This window comes from Vigna angularis, chromosome 1 (assembly GCF_016808095.1).
Source record: "Vigna angularis cultivar LongXiaoDou No.4 chromosome 1, ASM1680809v1, whole genome shotgun sequence".
In the NCBI taxonomy this organism is placed as follows: Eukaryota; Viridiplantae; Streptophyta; class Magnoliopsida; order Fabales; family Fabaceae; genus Vigna; species Vigna angularis.
In genome coordinates, this window is record NC_068970.1 from 58,817,945 (window position 1) to 58,838,034 (window position 20,090).

Consider the following 20,090-nt stretch of genomic DNA (forward strand, 5'->3'; position numbering starts at 1 on the left):
CATCTCGCTCAAGGTGGTCATAATGCCCTTGGCCAAGGAACCACATTTCAACGGCAGCAGACCATGATAGATAATTTTTTCCATTTAGCTTCTCGGAGGTAATTGATGGACTTCCAGAGAAGGAAAGAGTACTGCCAGACGCCATTTCTGAAGAAGACGAATAGTACTAACGAAGAACAAGAAAACCCTAAGGGTTTAGACGAAGGAAACTTTGACAGTGATGGACGACGGTGGCCGACAATGGCGGGCGGTGGCCGGCGGTGACGGTGGCCGGACGGTGGCCGGAGACGGTGGCCGGAGACGGTGGCCGGACGGTGGCCGGCGACGGCCGACGGTGGCCGACGGTTGACGGTGGCCGGCGGCGGGCAGCGGCGGGCGACAAAGAACTGTGGCGCCGGACAAATATATATTACGAGACAGAAACCAGAGCGGGATCGACCCGCTCTGATACCAACTTAAGATTGAAACTGTAAAATAATTCTAGAGGGCTTGATTGATCCCTCTCACAATCTTCTATTTATAAGAATAAATTGATACACAAATACATGATAAATAGGGTAACCCTAGACACAATATAATCATGATAAATAGGGTAATCCTAGACATAATATAATCATGATAAATAGGGTAACCCTTGACACACTATAATGATGATAAAATAGGATAAATATCCTAACAGTTATAAAACCCAAATAAGACAACAAGTTTGACCGGTGAGCAGAATTTTGCTAGCTTATCCAAAAGCCCAAACGGCTGCAAAAACCACTGATTTTATAAGCGATATTGATAACTATATATTTTATTTGAATAATCATCTGGTGCCTCAGTCCAAAACTGTATGGGACTTGTCTCTTCAAATTTGTTTAATATTATATTTTGAATAGTGTAAATGATACATTTTAGAATTAGTGATTTCATGTTACTTCGTAATGTTGAAGTTTGAAAGAAACCAGAAATATAAATATATTACACAGAATAACGTTGAAAAAAATTATGTGCAATTGAATTAAATTTATATTTTAAGTTTATCCTGTGACTCACTAGTTGAATTACTGGCCCACTAATCCAACTCCTCAATCATGTTGATACACGATCTAAGGATAATATCATTGATATTGCCCCTCCCCCCATACGTCCTTGCTTTCTTCTTTAAACAAAACACTACGAACATGACCACAGATTATGGCACAAAATTGACACTACAAAGCAAATGTATAAATCAAGCATGCATTGACTAAATTTTGGCTTACCTTTCTATTTCATAAAACTTCAAGTGGTCCAATGCTATTTGTAACTGACGAATACGAGATACTTTGATGTCCCATCCTGACAAAGAATAAATAAATAAATAACCACGCACCTAAAATAGTTGCACTGAATTCTAAAGAACACCACCCCCATTATACAAACACATCAAATTCTAAAACCAAAAATTAAATTAATAGACAATTTTCTGGTTTCTATAATAACAACAACAACTATAATTATTATTATTATTATCATCATCATCATCATCTTGAAATAGAGGTAATTTTGTCAACAAAAGGCAAGGAAAAAACCAAATCAGCAAATCAGGACAAGTGGATTGGTTCTTACACTGCAAAATATCCAAAGGTACTTATGTACAGAAGTCGGACTAGAACGAATGTATTTTCAAAAAATAGAAATTATTTAATGAAGTGTAATATTTTATTCAAATGAAGCAATTAATGCAATGAAACAAAGAGTCCTTTACAGAAAAAAGGAACCATCACTTTGAATAGGAGAGACATTAATTATGACATCCCCATTACAGAAACTTGTGAAAAAAAAATTGTTTATATACCTTTCCGGTGAATGAATATTATAAATAAATGCAAAATGATGTTTCTTGGTAAAACTTACCATTTTTCAAGCACAGCTGCTCTGCCACTTCAGTGCCTTCATACAGAAGAACTCTGTCCAAAACTTCAACTTTCCAAGGAGAAAACCTTTTCGTTGGTTCTTTTATTTCTAGATTGTCATTTAGTAGAACTGGAATCCCTATATCCTTACTTGATTGGCGATAACCAATGTACTCAACAGGAAAAAAATTTGGTGAAATTGAAATAGAGGGAAGATGTACAGATAGACCACCTTCTCTCACAATATAAAAACAACCTTGGAATGTGCAACCAATTGCTTCTCCTGCGACATCTTTTCCATCAAAGTGGTATACATCATCACATACACTGTCTAAGAAGTTGTCATCATGGACTTCTAAATTCACTTGCAGATTAAAATGGATAAGTTGAGAACCATTCTGATCCTTTACACGCTTCTTTTTAGAAAAAATAGTAATTCCCAAAGGAGAGAAACAAATAGAATCATCCTCACATACTCTAAAATTGGGAATGAGTATCTTTCTCATAACAGGTGATTTGACATCAGAACCATGAAATTTGTGACTATTATTTACTTTAGAAGTAGCAGAAAAAACGCCTGAATGGAAGCTATACAAATCCCCCTTTTCTTTTAATGCACAACCATTAATATTCTGAAGTGCATTACCTGCCACAGCTTTGTCTGAGGAAGCAGCACTTCCATATTTTATGTTCAAATCACTTGAGTGCACTGCTTGGCAATCAAGATCCGAACCACCAACTCCCCAGCCAACTAATGTTCCCAACCCAAATTGCTGACAATGTGGAAGCAACTTTTCAGATGAGTACTTTTTGTCAAAAATATATTCCCCCAAAGATATCACATAGATCACACCATATTCATCAACCACAGCTAAAAGGGAGGTCTGTGAAGCTACAACTAACCTCTTGAATGATCTCCTAAAAGAATCACTCTTCTGATTAGACATGTTATCCCCAATGCCACACTCCTGTTTAGCATATGTATCATCATTTGAATACAAATTTTCTAATCCTTGAAAATCAAAATGAGGGTTAAGTCCAGATGCCTGCGAAACATTTAAGTGTGTCACATATTCACCAGACATTGCAGAATAGAGAACAATCAATCCAGAAGAATTAAGACAAACAAGAAGATTATCAGAAAATTGGAAATCCATCCACTCAACTGCCTGAGCAATGTTTATTCTTTCGTCAAGCTTCACCATTGAAACCCACTGAATACCCCAACTATCTAATTTGGCAACAAGAATTAAATTTCTGCTCCTGCACGTTTGATTTGCATCACTACTATTGACAGTAACGTGATGGATTAACGTAAAATAAAATCCTACCAAGCAACATGAAGCACTCGAGAACACTTTAGGGCATTCATAGAACCCATTAACCACAATACCAAATACAGTGGAAAAAATATCAAACTTATTATTTGAATCAACTGGTTCCTGTCTATTCTCCTTGCTTTGAACTGATTTTTCTCCAACGAGATGGTCCAAAGATAGGCTGCCATCAAATACGCTAAAAGAAACCACTTTTGTCGAGCAAGGAAATCCATTATTCTCGGGGAATTTGGTCCGTAGAATACCATCACATACAACAGTTTCAACTTTAGTTAAAAATGACTCCAAGTATCTCTTAGTAGCAGAGCCACTTAATGGTTCGACTCCGCCATCTCCACCAGTCAAATTTACATTCTCGCCTCCAGAGACTCCATGACTAATATTGGAAGATAAAGTAGCAATGGGTCCCCATTCCACCCACCTGCCTTGCCTAAAGTTACCCTCTAACATGACTTCATCCATTCCACTGGTTTTAGTTAGTTTGGGAAAAGCATGGACTGTTACCCCACATCGTCCAGAAACAAATAGAACTTCTCTAAATGAAGCATCATTGTGCTGGTCATAGCCATCCACACATCGTGCCCATGTCAATGAGTTCACATCACTAATGTATCGGTAACTATTGAACCTTGAACATTTTGTTCCAGTAAGACTAGTATCAACATCCGACCCTGAAGTGCAAGGTGATTCATTTACCAAAACTGAACAACTAGGCCTAGAGGATGCCTCCAAGGAAACATTAGATGACCCTGGATTGTGTTTATCGTAACCATCAACGTTCCCTTCAGCACCACCAGAATGGAACTCTCCTGCAAGTAACAAAGTAAATGCACGTATTGTAATATGTAATCAACTAATCCGAAACACAGACAATTGTAAATAAAATTGTGAATAAAGGAAAAGAGAAATCACCTTTACCCAAAGGAAGTAAAAGAGCTTCCCTTCCATGTGAGTGTAAAAGCAGTACCTCTCTTGTAGGAGAAATAAAAGCTTCACGAAAGTCCGACAGCCCAATTGGGGTCTCAGAAGGGTCCCAATTGTGCAATTGAAGTATAGCTGGATCCTCACTGCTCAAGGGAAAATCCATCTTGCCCCTGATTCAACCAAGCGCATATTCACCAAAACAAAATCCACTAAAATAAATAATAAAATAATTGCCAGTTATCCAAATTCCAAAAACCTATTCATCGCCAACTTCAACATTCAAAAGATCAACCTAAGCGATCTAACAAGGCTCGCAACACGTGAAACTTAACTATCCTTTTCTCCACAACAAACAAACACTAGCAATAACCGACTAATTTCATTTCCACAATTTTTATTTTCTTAATTGTTTAAACCAACCGTGAATCAGTGGTGGTGGAATCGAATGTTGCAATCGAAAACACGTCCAACCTCGAAACCTATCCGGATTCAACAGATTATTCTAAAAAATATTCGGCGAGTCCAAATAACATCAAGAAACGAAGAGAACTGAAAATTGGAATCCAGAAAAAAATTGAAAAGGATAGAAGATGTGGAACCTGGAGTGAAACGATTATAAAAGGGAATCGTTCCTTTGCATGGATATATAGAGAAGAAAAACAAGAGAAGAGAAGGGTGTGAGTGAGATATACGAATAGAGGTTTTGGTTTGGGTTGAGATGAGAATGGAGCGAATTTTAGAGCATTATGAATAGAACTAACACGAAGATGGTGTCTTTTGTCTACAGTGCGCTTCTCTTCTCTTCAGATCCAACTCGGTTTTCTTTCTTTTTTACTGTCAATAATACTCGAGTTATTTATTTATTTAAAAAATATATATTTATGAGAAAAGGAAAAGCAACTACCTTTCTTTTACCCATTCATTAAAACATTAATAAAAACAAAATACTTTTATATATGTAATTTGGGGAATAAATATCTAATTTATAATAATAATATATTTCATATTTTAGAATATGATAAGCAATTTATATATTATAACTAGTTGAAACACATGTGTCAAGATTACGTGTGTTTAAGAGTACGTGTGTCCATTTTTTTTTATTATAGCAAAAAAGTTATTTTACAGTAATTATTGAAATAGAAATATTATCAAATTATAATAAAAAATTTATTAGAAAAAGTAATTATAAGGATAGATAACTTTTGTAAATTTATTACTAAATTTTTTTTATTGTATAGATTATTTATTTTTATTTTAATTGAAATAAACAAGTATTGCAATAGTAAAATTGTAAAAAATTATGCATAACAAAAGCGAAAATTCTCTTTATTAATAGCTTTTATAAAAATAAACAGTTTCTAAAATTTATTAATAGACATTTTTTTTATTTGTGTAGGTGAATTTTATTGTTGTGACAAGTTATTTATTTTAGTTTAAAAATAGTTAATAAAATGGTAAAATTAAAAACAAAACTTAGTAAAACAAAACGAATGATTTCTTTATTAATGGTATATTTAATAATATGAGGTTTATTTTAGTTATTGACAACTTTTGAAATATTAAAATTCAATCTAAAAATAAATATGAAGAAGATAAACTAAATAGATAAGACATTAAGAAAAATAGTTCAAAACACTTTCATTAAATAGTTTCTACAAGATCAGATTGTTCTTCTTTCACATTTTTTTTATATCATTTTACATTTTTCTAGGTAAAAAGATAAATTGTAACTTGTTTTTATTTCTTCTACCAAACAATTTAATTGGGTTTCTCTTATGTGAAACATCTTACTTAACACAATTATCTTTTTTTTTCTTAATTAAATTTTGAGTATCTCATAAATTTGGGTATTTATAATAATTTTTTTTTGTTAAAGAGTTATTTTATTAGTATCTCATAATGGGTATTTATAATATATTTTTATTGAACAGTTATTTTATTGAGTGTGTGAAACTTTTATGTTTCGATTAAATCTTTATTGTTTGATTTTGTTATCAACGGCACCAAGTAAAAGAAGAAAAATAATATCTTTCATTTATTGAATATTGTCACTTACAAAGAAGAAAAGAAAATCACTAAGCCAACTATTACTTCAAAACTTAACTATGCTATAATAATAAAATAATACATATTTACATTCATTTGATAAATATTATAAAAATAAAATTATCATAAAAAATAAAATTTAAAAAAAAAAGTAAAAAGTGAAATCAAATAATATACAATTAATGTAGAAAATTTATATGTGTTAAGGTATATTTAAAAAAAAAAAGAAACATGAGAGATTAGACAAGTAATTAACATGATATATTTTAAGTAAATGGATTTGTGAAGCAGTATATTAGGTTTTCATGAAAAAAAAAATTATTTTAAAACAATATTTACAACTCAGTATCCTTTAGTTATTAAACTATTTCACTTAATAAATCAATTTGATGTAAAACTCAATTTTCAGTTTAGTATGTATAATTTTCAAAATATACTAAAGCATTTATGTAATATTATAAAATATTTTATATTATGTACAGGTCCTTTTTGGTTATATTATATGTTTTATATTTTGTTTAAGGATGATAAAGACTTCCACATTTGAGATATGAATAAATTTTATTTCTTACACACCCTTACTTATCAAATTCATTTTTATTTATGTAAATGTTTATCAACCTTAATATTTTTTTTTGAGTTTTCTTCATATTCCTCTTTTATGTTTTTTCCAGCTCCTCTTCGTTCACTTCTTTTATTTCTCTTTTATAATAATTAGAGACAAACTAATTAATTAGCTTCCAAAAAAAAATTATCTCCCTTTTTTTTAATAGAGATAATCAAAGGTTAATCACTAGAAATTTTTTGAAAAGTATTGTAACTTTTTCAAAAGTTACTTACAATAATTTTATTAGATGGTATTTTTGAAACGACCTCAATCTTGTGTAGATGAAAGTTAAGATTTTGATTGAAATTTTTTTATAAAAAATTGAATCTAATATCTTTATAATGAAATTTACAAACATTTTATAAAAAAATAAAAAAAGGATTGAGTGGAAATAATTTAGGATTTATACATATTTTTAGATAAAAGAGTATATTTGGTAATATAAAAAATTAAAGAAGGGGAGGTGTAGATAGATATGTTGACGACTGTAAGTAACAAAAGCCGATTGTAGAAGAAGCCCATTTCCAAAAGCTGAAAGCTTCTTATCTCACTGGTTAATGACTTCAAAAGTTGAAACCATTTTGCATTTTCATTACCAAGAGACATCACGGTAACCCTTTTTTAGCTAAATTTAGCCGTTGTGGTTTTATATTATATATTAATAATATATTAAGAAAATTGTAAAATTAATTATTTTATATAAAAAATCAAATGAAAGTTAAATTTGGTCAATACTTGGTACATCAACTCATTTAAATAAAATGTTTTTTTAATAAACAAAGTTTTATACAACTTTTAAAAATGAAGTAAATTTAATAAGTATTTAATCATTTAAAAAATAAATGTATAATTCCATAACAATAAAGTCAAAAAAGTAAATTTTGTATATATAATAAAACTTTATGTAGTTATATTGTTTGTATTACTTTATTTCATTAATTAACTTTTACTAAACATTTATAATCCAATAAAATAGTTTATCAATTTCAAATTTATAAACTAAAGAGTTTATGAAACTGTCTTGCTAATACATAAATTAAAATAAGTTAAAACAAGAAATTCAAATAGTAGAGGTTATAAAAGCTTTTTTATTATCACATTAAATCTGTCTTGCTTTACTTTTAATGTTCTTACCTCTTCTCAACCATTGACCCTCAACCTCTCACTTAAAAACCTAAAGAGGTTAAGAGTGTTTTTTAATGTTAAATAGAAGATATTTAATCCTTAAATGATTATGAAATATTAAATAGAAGATATTTAATCTTAAAAAATATTTTATAATTTTTATTAAATACTAAATTTTGTTTTCTTTCTTTATGTTTATAAAATATTATGGATACATGATTTCTGAAGTATCTAAAATTTAATTAATGTATGAGATTTGTATTTAAAGGTAGGAATTGAATATATGCTAAAGTACATTTCTTTAATATTTGATGTAGTATTTTGTTAGTTTTATTATATGGATACTTTTGGAAGAATATTGGAGTATGAATGAAATTTGACATAATAAACTATTTCTTTTTTCTTTTTCTAAATTTAATGTTTGACTTATAGATAATTCTTTTTTAGTTGGGTAGGGTCTAGTAACCTAATATTCAATGTTATACAATAATTTTTCATAGAAAAAGTTATACGACTGTTTTTCATTTATACAGACATGGACTTGAAGGATTATTAGGAACAGTAAAACATAAAACATAGAAAATGAATAAAAAAAATGTTTTGATGGTAAAAGTACTTCTGATATAATTTACACAAAACTAAAATGAATAATATATTTAACTATAAAAAAGTAATGCACTAGAAAATACTTATTGAATGAAAATAAATTCAAAAATATTTTTATTTTAGAGTTCAGATTTGTATTTGTACTGCTGTAAAGAAAAACCTTAAAAATCCAACAATTTATTGATCTTTTAAATAAATAAATAAAAAGAACAGTTCTCCTGAAATCAATTTTTTTCAACTCAATTCTCATTCTGATATTTAATATAAAATACGTTTCAGAAAAACACATTCATTACATTACATGTAAGTAAGTTTATTTTTTTATAATAAAAAAATAATAAAAATATTATTATTATTATAAAATTAAATATAAATAATTTTTATAATTTTATTGTAAGTAGTTTTTATTTATTTTGTAGATATTGTATAATTAAAAAAATAATTAAGTTTAAAAACAGTCAAATACAAAAATTTGTTAAATTTAAAAAAAGCTTAAGTGAAATTGATAAAATAATTTTTTAATAAAAAAAATATTTAAAAGATAAAATTGGAAAACAAATGTGAACATCAAAAAGAGAATCCACTTATATATAGGTATAGATAAAATGTTTATGATTTTTATGCATTTTTATTATTATTTTCTCCAATATATTATTAGATTTGTGTTTCATATTAATAGATATAAATGGGTTTTAGAATTTGTTAAGAATGAAGGTAAATTTGAATTATTGCATATAGATGCAAAATTTGATTTGGAAGTTTGGTTTAATGTTATACTTAATCCTATATAGAATAGGTTTTTTATTATATTGATTTGTCCTAGTTGATTGGTTGTTATGAAATTTAGGTTGGTCTTTTCGTTCATTAATTATTACTATTTTTATAATTCGTCGTAAATGATTAATTGACTGTTTTTTTTTTCTATAAGAAAGAGGTGATATTTTAACTAAATTAATTGTTTTTGTTAATCCTTGAAATTGTGTTGTATTAAGTAAGGACAAAAAGAATATAACTTTTTGCTGGTCATAATTTTTTTTTTGCCAAAGTAACATCCGAAATATGGGAAATTACGGTGGTGAAGAAAGTCCGATTGACAAGAGAAAATATATTTAATAATAAGTGGTTTAATTTTTTATAATTTATTTATATTTCGTGAAACGTAATTTCCATCAATTTTTATCGTGAATTTATGTCATTTTCGTGTTTTATATTTTTTTATTAATAAAATTTTATTTAATGATAAATAATTGATGAATTTTAAATCATCAACCAATAGGTCAAAGTTCATTACTAAAATAATCTTACAAAATGTCAGGGTCTGAAATTATATGGCAGTTGGGCCTTATGTTGAGACAGCCAGGCCCACAAGGCTAAGGACACTATGACCTTAGTAAGGGACATTTCAAAAATCTGAGTCCAGTTAGTCCACTTTCCATTCTCTCTCTAAAAGTTCAGCTCTTCTTTTTCTCTGCCATCTCTCTACAACCTCTCATCCTTCTCTCTTCAATCTCTTTACATTGAACCACTGGATTTTCGTTTAGGTGACGCCGAAACATCCGCCGCGTAGAGAGCTTCGGAACCATCCGATCAGTTTCGGATTCTAAGTCGGTAAGCCCCTTCATGCAAGCTCTTTTCTGTCCTTGAACTAACACATGCATTCTCTGTAGTTGCATGTGGCTTGTGCTTTCATTTTCCTCCCGTTTTTCCACTCGGTCCAAGCTCTAAGAGCTGTTTCCATCGCCATTTTGGTGGTTGTAGGGCACTGTTCGGGTTCTCGCTGTGAAGGGCACTGTTAGGGCATTCTAGTGGACTGTACTGCTCAACTCCAAGGTAAGGGGAGCTAGGATTTGTTCTTTTATTTGGTTGCATAAATTGTATGTTGCGTTTTGTACTGCTGTGTTGTTGATGTTGTGTTTGGACTTGAAAAAAATTCAGTTGCATGTGGTTGAACCTTGGGACAATGGAAACTGGAGTGTGATGTTTGTGTACTGTTTGGATGTATTTAATTACTGAAATAACTATGTTGAAGTGCTTGTGGTGAGGGACCTGTTGTATCAGTGAATGAGTAGGAAATTTGGGTGTTCTGTAAGAGTTTTGGTTCACTTGAGAGGAAGTGAGGTAGTGATTTTGGGAAGTAGGGGTTCTTGGCACATTTGGACTGTTGGGACAGCTTAGGCAAGTCAATTGTGACTTGTTAGGATCATAAAACTGATTTAGAACAGGCTAAAAATGGTAGAATTAGAATTGAGCCCCTAAGTTGAGGAAACTAGTGTTTTAAGAATGAATTTGGGTCTTAATCACTTAATAATCACTATAGGAATGAGTAAAAAAAATCAATTAGATAAGTTTAATCAGGTTCATATCAACCATTAGAGGCTTTAGAAGTTGGCCAAGAGGCCTAGAAATGGTAAGGGCTGGTGTGAGTGTGTGATTCTACAGAATTTGCGTTCTACAGATGATGCAGAGTCGCTATGCGAGCTGTCTCGCATAGCAAGACCCTATAGAGGGTTCTCACTGTCTGGGTAATTCGCTGTGCGAGCTGGTGCGTTGTGCGAATTACCAGAGGGTGTTGCTCTCTGTTTGTGGATTCGCCTGGCGAATCCTGTCGCTATGCGACTGGTGGTGGTTTGGGACCACTGCCCATTTAATTCGAAGGGCGAATGGGGCGCATAGCAAGAGCTTTAGGGGGGTTGGTCTCTGTCTGGACTCTCGCATAGCGACCTGGGTGCGCTATGCGAGAGGTTTGAAGTCTGATGAATGCTGCGAGTTAATTCGCCATGCGAATGCGCTGTGCGAGATCCTCTTGTCTCGCCTTGCGAATAGGATGCGTTGTGCGAACCCTTTTAGTCCAGTCTTCTCTTTTGCTCTCTTTTCGGTTGAATCAAGTGTGTGAGGTGTTTGCAATGCATTGTATGATGTGATTATATTAAAAGTATGTGAGTATGTGAAACATGTTTGGTGATTGAAAGTATATGGTTGATGGACGTAATTCCATGGATCTCAAAGGAAGGTCACATGGTGGTGCCCTATAGTGTTGGACGTAATTCCATGATCTTCAAGGAGAAGATTCATGGTGGTGCCCTTAACGTTTAGAATGATTCGCATGGTAGCTCAGTCTTGGGGGTTTTCCTGACGCTCCAATGGTCTTTCATTCTCAAGTAGAGAGGATTGATCCATGTGGTGAGGAGTAGCAGCAGGTCCTAGCCTTGGGTGCTTCCAGTATGGCCCAAGGTGAGTGATAACGGACTAACCTCGTGAGTGTGGTAGGGTGAGACCCATTGGCAACGGCTTTGCAAAGCAGTAGAGGCCACCACGAGTGCATAACCCGCCATAGCTCGACAATCATTCTAGTCCGGACGAGTCAAGTTTAAGTGCAACAAGTCATGTGTGTAGTGTAGCGTATCTGTCTTTATATTGCATGTTGCCTGTAACTACTATAACATTATTTTTATATCTAACTCACCCTTGCTTTTGTGTTGTGTTTTGTTTGGGTATGCTTTTCTTTTGCAATGATCATCCATTTGGATGTGAGCAGAGACGGATGAGGTGCCTCTAGAGCAGGCTTTGGAGGAAGACAATGCTGCTGCTTAGTTTCATTAGGAATTTAAGTGTTTCCTTATCTTTCAAAACACTCTAGTATGTTAAGTTTTAAATTCTGACTCAATTTGGGATTACTGTAAGCTTATCAACTTCATTTACAGTCTACTCTAATTGTTCTCTTTTATTTGAATGTGGACTTGCTATATTATATGCTTCTATATAATCTGGGATGTTACACAAAACTTAACATTATATGTGTAAGATTTTTTACATATTTAAAAGTTAAAATAAATATTGTGTTTTTTCAATTATTAAGATCATAAAGTTTCTCACATGAGCAATAATTTATAACTTGTCTATTTTTTAATACTTTGTACTATTAGTGTACAAATTAAGATTTACATAAAATAAAATTGATTGTGGTAAAGAAATGACTGGTGATTTTATTATTTGGGTGAACATTTTTCTCTTGGCTGGATATTAGTATCATGTAAAAGAGAAAATTTACGTTGAGTGAGTTTATTTGACGCAAATATTTCATTTTACATAAAACTTTTATCTAACTGATGACAAAATATCTTTTACATTTTAAAAGTTACTTTTACTTTTGTTTCGTGTCCGTTTTTATTATTTTCATTTTCTTCGTCTTTTATTTTGATTGTCGATGATCTCATTCTTCTTTCACTTTTTGTGTTTGCTACTTTTTTTTTAAAATTATGCACTTTGAAGTTTTTTTTTACCATTGTTGTCAAAATTTGTGTTAACTATGAAACTATAACAAATTTTGTATTTAACAACAAAATTTTACAAATGAATAAAAAATTGTTACCTACATATTTTAGAATTTTTTTGGTCATAAATATTTTTAGCGATAATGAATTTATTAATAATTTAAAACTTTTAGTTTTATATATTATAATATTCTATCAAAATTATACAATTTGTTTCTGCAAATATTTTCGGGACCGAGAGACTGACCTTCTGACGTGTCCTTCCTGCTTCCAAACGCCTGGATCGCCTTCAATCTCCTATTGTTAGGCGATCGGTATTGGCACGAACCGATCGGTGTCCTTCTTGACGAGGGGGGATGTACCTGCAAAAGACACTCCGACGCTCAAGTTAGGCGTGTTGTTGAAGAGTCTCGACTCTTGGTTGAATATTAAGTGAATGATTATCACTGTTTAGTATTTGAGAGTAACGTAGAGTGTATAATGCGTAAGTGAAAACGTACCTGGTTTATGGCCCTGGCTCTATATTTATAAGTTGTCTCATGGACTTTAAGCTGACATAAGCCCAATAAAATATAAACAGAATAAAATATAAACAAATTTACCACTTATTAGTATCTTAACTGCTTATCTTCATCAGATCTTCAATCAAATATTCTTCATTATTTTATTATCTACTGGACCATTGGTCCAATAATAGCTTAAGCGCTGGTCCAATTGTGGATAGACCGGTCGGCTTTATTAATAACCGTTCGGTCCATATTTCATACGATACATTATGCCCCCCAAGTCTGAGTTAAGAGTTCGGCTTTAGCCGTGGTTAACTATAGGACTTATGAGTTTGAAGGAGGTTGTTTTTCCTATAGTGAGGAGTTTGCTTTCCATGTAAACATGAACCGAGAAGGATTTACCTCTCGGCCTTCAACATGAACCGAGAGGGATTTACCTCTCATCCTTCAACATGAACCGAGAGGGAATTACTTCTCGGCCTTCAACATGAACCGAGAGGGATTTACCTCTCGGTGTTCAACATGAATCGAGAGCGATTTACCTCTCGGCCTTCAACATGAACTGAGAGGGATTTACCTCTCGGGCTTCAACATGAATCGAGAGCGATTTACCTCTCGGCCTTCAACATGAACCGAGAGGGATTTACCTCTCGGCCTTCAACATGAACCGAGAGGGATTTACCTCTCGGCCTTTAACATGAACCGAGAGGGATTTACCTCTCGGCCTTGAGCTTTAGATTGTTGGCGAGAAGGATTTACCTCTCGGCCGAGAGGGATTTACCTCTCGGTCTTTGATTTTGACCTAGGAGTTCTTCTTGGGGAACGAGCTTTATCATTCGGCTTTGAGAGGGCTTTACCTCTCTGCTTTGAGCTAGGAGTGTTTCCTAGTGAACGGGCTTTACCGTTCGGCTTTGAGAGGGCTTTACCTCTCTACTTTGAGCTAGGAGTGCTTCCTAGTGAACAGACTTTACCGTTTGGCTTTGAGAGGGCTTTACCTCTCTGCTTTGAGCTAGGAGTGCTTCCTAGTGAACGAGCTTTATCGTTCGGCTTTGAGAGGACTTTACCTCTCTACTTTGAGCTAGGAGTGTTTCCTAGTGAACGGGCTTTACCGTTCGGCTTTGAGAGGGCTTTACCTCCCTGCTTTGACTTTGACCTAGGAGTTCTTCCTAGGGAACGGACTTTACCGTTCGACTTTTTAGCGTAGGAGTTCGTTTTGGAACTTCCTAGAGGACGAGAGAGTCAGTCCTTGGGGACATGCAACACCGCTCGATTTTTCAGCGTAGGAGTCCGTTTTGGAACTTCCTAGAGGACGAGAGTGTCAGTCCTTGGGGACGTGCAACACCGCTCGGTTTTTCAGCGTAGGAGTCCGTTTTGGAACTTCCTAGAGGACGAGAGTGTCAGTCCTTGGGGACGTGCAACACCGCTCGGTTTTTCAGTGTAGGAGTTTGTTTTGGAACTTCCTTGAGGACGAGAGTGTCAGTCCTTGGGGACGTGCAACACCGCTCGGTTTTTCAGTGTAGGAGTTCGTTTTGGAACTTCCTAGAGGACGAGAGTGTCAATCCTTGGGGACGTGCAACACCGCTCGGTTTAGGACCAAGAGCTTTTGGAGAGCGTTCCCTGGGTTTTGTTGACGCCAATGATGGCTTACTTCTCAGTCTTCGACCTAGGAATCGCTGGAGAATTTCCTAATGAACGAGAGGGATTTACCTCTCGGTTCTTGCCCTCTTCTTGGACGAGTGGTCTGTATGGTCGTGACACCTGCATTGTGAAGTCGAACGGCTGAATACCAGTGAGGCCGAATGACCGAGTTGTTGCACGGTTGAACACTTGATGCCAAATTTGGCTAGGTGGTAAGTGCGTCATTAAATCTTTGAACAATATTATAATATTGAATTAAGATATTTAAATTAAATCATATAATAAAATGAATTAATATCGAAATAATTATCTGTAAAGCCGTAGAAGTTGGTTGACGTTGATGTTGAGGCTGCGTCCTTGTCTGGTTCCTTGCGGTTTCAATAGGATGCCCCCCGGCCCCACAGTGGACGCCAAATGTTTCTGCAAATATTTCCGGGACCGAGAGACTGACCTTCTGACGTGTCCTTCCTGCTTCCAAACGCCTAGATCACCTTCAATCTCCTGTTGTTGGCCGATCGGTATTGACACGAACTGATCGGTCTCCTTCTTGACGAGGGGGGATGTACCTGTAAAAGGCACTCCGACGCTCAAGTTTGGCGTGTTGTTGAAGAGCCTTAGCTCTTGGTTGAATATTTAGTGAATGATTATCACTGTTTAGTATTTGAGAGTAACGTAGAGTGTATAATGCGTAAGTGAAAACGTACCTCGCTTGTGGCCCTGGCTCTATATTTATAAGTTGTCTCATGGACTTTAAGCTGACATAAGCTCATTAAAATATAAACAGAATAAAATATAAACAGATTTACCACTTATCAATATCTTAACCGCTTATCTTCATCAGATCTTCAATCAGATATTCTTCATTATTTTATTATCTACTGGACCACTGGCCCAATAATAGCTTAAGCGTTGGTCCAATTGCGAATAGACCAGTCTGCTTTATTAATAACCGCTCGGTCCCTATTTCATACAATACACAATTTAAAATTTACTATTTCATAAAATAACAAAGCATGTTGAAACAAATGATATCATTTTTTTCCCTATCTTCCTATCATACTGCAACTAATTATTTTTTTAAAATGCCCTTGGGAAAAACATAACTTTTGAGTCTATTCTTACAGGGTCACCAAAACACTTCTTTTTACATCATAATTTTTTCATTTAATATCATAATATCATATTTAATTTCATAATTAATGTGAGGAGTATAAAGATTGTTCTCCTGTAATCCAAGAATGAAAATTCATGTTCATCAAATTTCACATCTCTAAAGACAAAGTGTATTATGCACTATCTCTTTCATGATGTTATTTGTAATTTGTAAAATATTTATTAACTTAAAGAAATATAACCTCTGGTATCATTCCTAAACAGTAAACTTAAAAAAGCCTTTATTTGATCAACATAAACAATTTTAAAACCAAACTTAAACTTAAAAATGTGTTCAAATGTTATAACAAAACATTTTTCCAATACATTCAACAAACTCATAGTTTTTCCAACATGTCTCCTCACTTTATGTGTCCCCAACATTATTTGTAACATCTGCTCCTTTATAACTAAACGACTTATAGGATAATCGCAACAAACACAAACAAAACTAATCAGAAAATACATATGACAATATAATAACCATAATACTCACCCACACTATTCAAATCAACCATTCCAAATCCATGAAACAAAACCACATCCATGAAATTCACAAAGTCGTATTACCACAAAGTAATACTAAAACAATATGTTTTTTCCCTATAACATAGTGTCACCCTGCCTGCTCACTAAAGCTTTACGGTCAGAGTCATCCTGCTTGCTCACCAAAGTTTTACGGTCAGGACCTGTTTCCCCTACTTACATAAGCCTTATGAGTAATTGTGCATGCTCACTAAAGTTTTATGAACAAAGCACTATACTCAGTTTAAGCCTAAAGCCTTACAGAGGAAATAATCTCTCCTTTTTTCTCGACTCACCAAAGTCATTTGGGTGAAAAGAACCAAATCCAACTTTATAATTAAACGCAAAAAGACATAACACATAACCACGTCTTCCAACACCAACTGACATTACAAAAAAAAGATATTTAGTGGAGGTTATAAAAATCACAAACTAACATGATTTAGATTGTTATGGTAAATTATTTAAAAACTAATAATAATAAGGGTTTTAATACTTTTTTTAAGAGGTTTATACCCTACATAAATTATAATTCATGTTTCTTTTTTACTTTTTTTCTTTCCCTCAATTACCGACGAGTTGTATCGCACAATCATTTTAAAAACAACCAAGCAACTAACAAAAATAGCTCGACCAAAAATAAAACAACTCGATCAGATTCAAACATAGCCTAACAAACAACAAAAACAACTTGGCCAAAAACAAAACAACTTGGCCAAAGTCAAAAAACTCAGAATCAGCCTCCAAAACCTCTTACCGAGTTCTAAACCTTTTGGACGAGGTATAAAACAACTTAGTCCAAAAAACCCAATCAAGTCAAAACTAATCCAGTTTGGTCGAACCTCATACAACACGACACAAAACAACACAACACAACAAAACTAACTCAACATAGCCCAGTCAAGACCAACCTAACACGACACACAACAATATAATACGGTACAACTTAAAACATTCCGTTTACAACATCAACAACATGACTTCCACTTAAAACAACACATATTCGACCTATAAAAATCACAAATTCAATCTTAAAATCAACACAGATTCAACTTAAAACATTAAAAAACACAGTTCAAATTATGAACAGCTCAGTACAACCATCAATATCGGTTCAAAATTTAACATAACGAATTAAACCAAAACAGCATTGTTCTAATTAACGACTCACTGTTTCCAACCTACACAACATTGATCAACATAAAACAATCCAGTTCAAACTATACACAGCTCGACACCCTTCAAATTTGGTTTAACTAACAAGTATGTTCTATTCCACTATATAGTTCACCATAACATCAGCCCATCAATTTAACAATTGAACATATACATCACTATAACCACAATTTCCATATATTGAAATACCAAAACCATGATCTTTATTGCCAATAAAATTCTGTACAGTAATCATATAGGTATATCCTATACTCTAAAAAAATGATACAGATCATTCTAACTTAACAATTCCATAATCTCCACCAAAACAACTTGAAACTATACATGCTTATCAGAATTAATTCCCTAAACAAATTACAAAACCTCAAAAAATTCCTTCACATGTAACAGATCATAATACTTAGTTAGACTTCCACCTTAACACGCAAATGTAAGATATAAAAAGAAAATTCAGATATTCAGTGCTTCAAAGTTGAGTTAGAAATAATATAATTTTCTTAATATTGATGTGTGGGAAAAACCTAACAGTGGGAGTAGATATAAGATGAAATGAGATGGCAGATAATGATAAGATTGGTTTTGTTCACGCTGGCGCTAATACCACAGCAACATTCACCCCTTTCGAAGGCTTGACTTGAACAATCACTTTCAGAAACTTAAACCATCATCATTCGCTTCACTTCATTCTGCTTCAGGGATTCTGCAGGTCTGAACACAACTGCTTTTGTCCCTTTTAAACTACAAACACAACCACGCAGAAAGCTAATCGAAAAATGGACACTTATAGTTTATTATTCTTCAACAGAGTTCAGAGCGCGTGGGGATAAAACAACAGTGCATTCTTGACCAGGGACGGTATCAAAAGCTGTTTTTTTCACGGTTCGCATTCATGCAGTTTCATGCTCAGAATATAAAAGTCAGTGACTTTTAGAAAATCAACTTCTAAAAGAAAAGTTATACTTATTTATATACTATTTATATATACGTAATCTGATATTAGTTTTGTCTTGACATGCATCGATTGGTCTTCATATAAAGAAACAACAGGAACATGTTTTGCAGACACTTCTTTTGGTGTAGATATTTTATAGAGGTGAATGTTTGATATGATTATAAGTGTAATAAAAGAGAACTTCATTAAATAAATGTTTTAATTATTAGCACTCAAATACTCAAAGTTTTCTCTATTTTGGAGAGAATATTTGATTCATGTTAGCTCTGGAATCAATCCATTCGACTAACCTTTTATAAGTTATGGTTTCACGTTTTTGTATTGTTTTATGAAAGTCTTAGTTGAACCAGCATGAATTAATTAAGGTAATGGAGAGAATGATCAAGGACATATAATATAACTTATATTCCTTTTTCTTTAGAGTTAATATATATGTATATATGAAGTTACACCTGTCTATATATATTTCAAAAGAAAAAATTAGCAAAATACATGGACATAACACTAATAAACTTAAGTCAGATCACAAAAGAAATTAACATCGTTTTAAACTCAAAATATTAAAATAATGAGTTAATAATTTTATTATAATATTACCTTTTCATTTTTATTCAATGAGACTTTACTCACATTTAAATTCTTAACATAAAAGATATTACACACACTATATCCATAAAATTAAAAAATAAATAAAGCGAAAATGAAAGAAAAGTGAAATTGTTTAAATTAAAATAAAAAGTTGAAAGTGAAAGAAAACGATGAAAAATTTGTAAATTTTTTTTTAACTAATTTAATTGTTATGATAAATTTTAAAAAAATTATGAAATGACATATATACTAAATTATCCTTAATATTGTACATTAATTTTAATTAAATATTATATTATACTTTTATTATTATTTTATATATTTATTTTTTTAGTGATATTATTTTTATTATTAATAATAATATTATTGTAATCTTATTAAAATTTTGTAATTTATTTTTTATTAACACCTTTTCTTAATAATATTGCTCATATTCTTAAATTTATTATTTTATCATTTAATAAATATGATATTTTTGTAATTATTATTTATAAATTTACTGTTATCATTTTAAAATTCTATTATTATTTTTATTATTATATAAATATATAATTTTTGTTATTAATATTTTTAGTATAATTAAGGATTTGTGATTTTAATTTTATTATTTTATATTAATATATTAAATATAATTATGTTACGTAACATAATTGATTATTGTAATTATATAGCACAACATATCACATTTTTTATTAAAAAGTAAATAGTAAAATATTTTCATGTCAGTAAAAAGATAAATTTTTAAATTTAA

General features: G+C 32.3%; 1 protein-coding gene across 11 annotated transcripts in view; it reads right to left on the reverse strand.

Moving 5' to 3' along the window:
• The window catches only part of LOC108330498 (uncharacterized), a 39,071-nt gene extending 34,106 nt beyond the window's left edge, over window positions 1-4,965 (reverse strand). For 2 of the 11 annotated variants that reach the window (XM_052880330.1, XM_017564989.2), the window contains exons 1-4: window positions 4,744-4,960; window positions 4,133-4,314; window positions 1,885-4,029; window positions 1,251-1,326 (exon numbers count right to left, since the gene is read on the reverse strand). In XM_052880330.1, coding sequence (XP_052736290.1) covers window positions 1,251-1,326; window positions 1,885-4,029; window positions 4,133-4,307 — 2,396 coding nt within the window. In that variant the 5' untranslated portion in view covers window positions 4,308-4,314; window positions 4,744-4,960. Of the gene's footprint in view, window positions 1-1,250; window positions 1,327-1,884; window positions 4,030-4,132; window positions 4,315-4,564; window positions 4,624-4,743 lie in introns of those variants that run through there. The other 9 variants (XM_052880354.1, XM_052880353.1, XM_052880332.1 and 6 more) reach the window with 8 other exon arrangements.
• Between the last annotated feature and the right edge of the window lie 15,125 nt (window positions 4,966-20,090).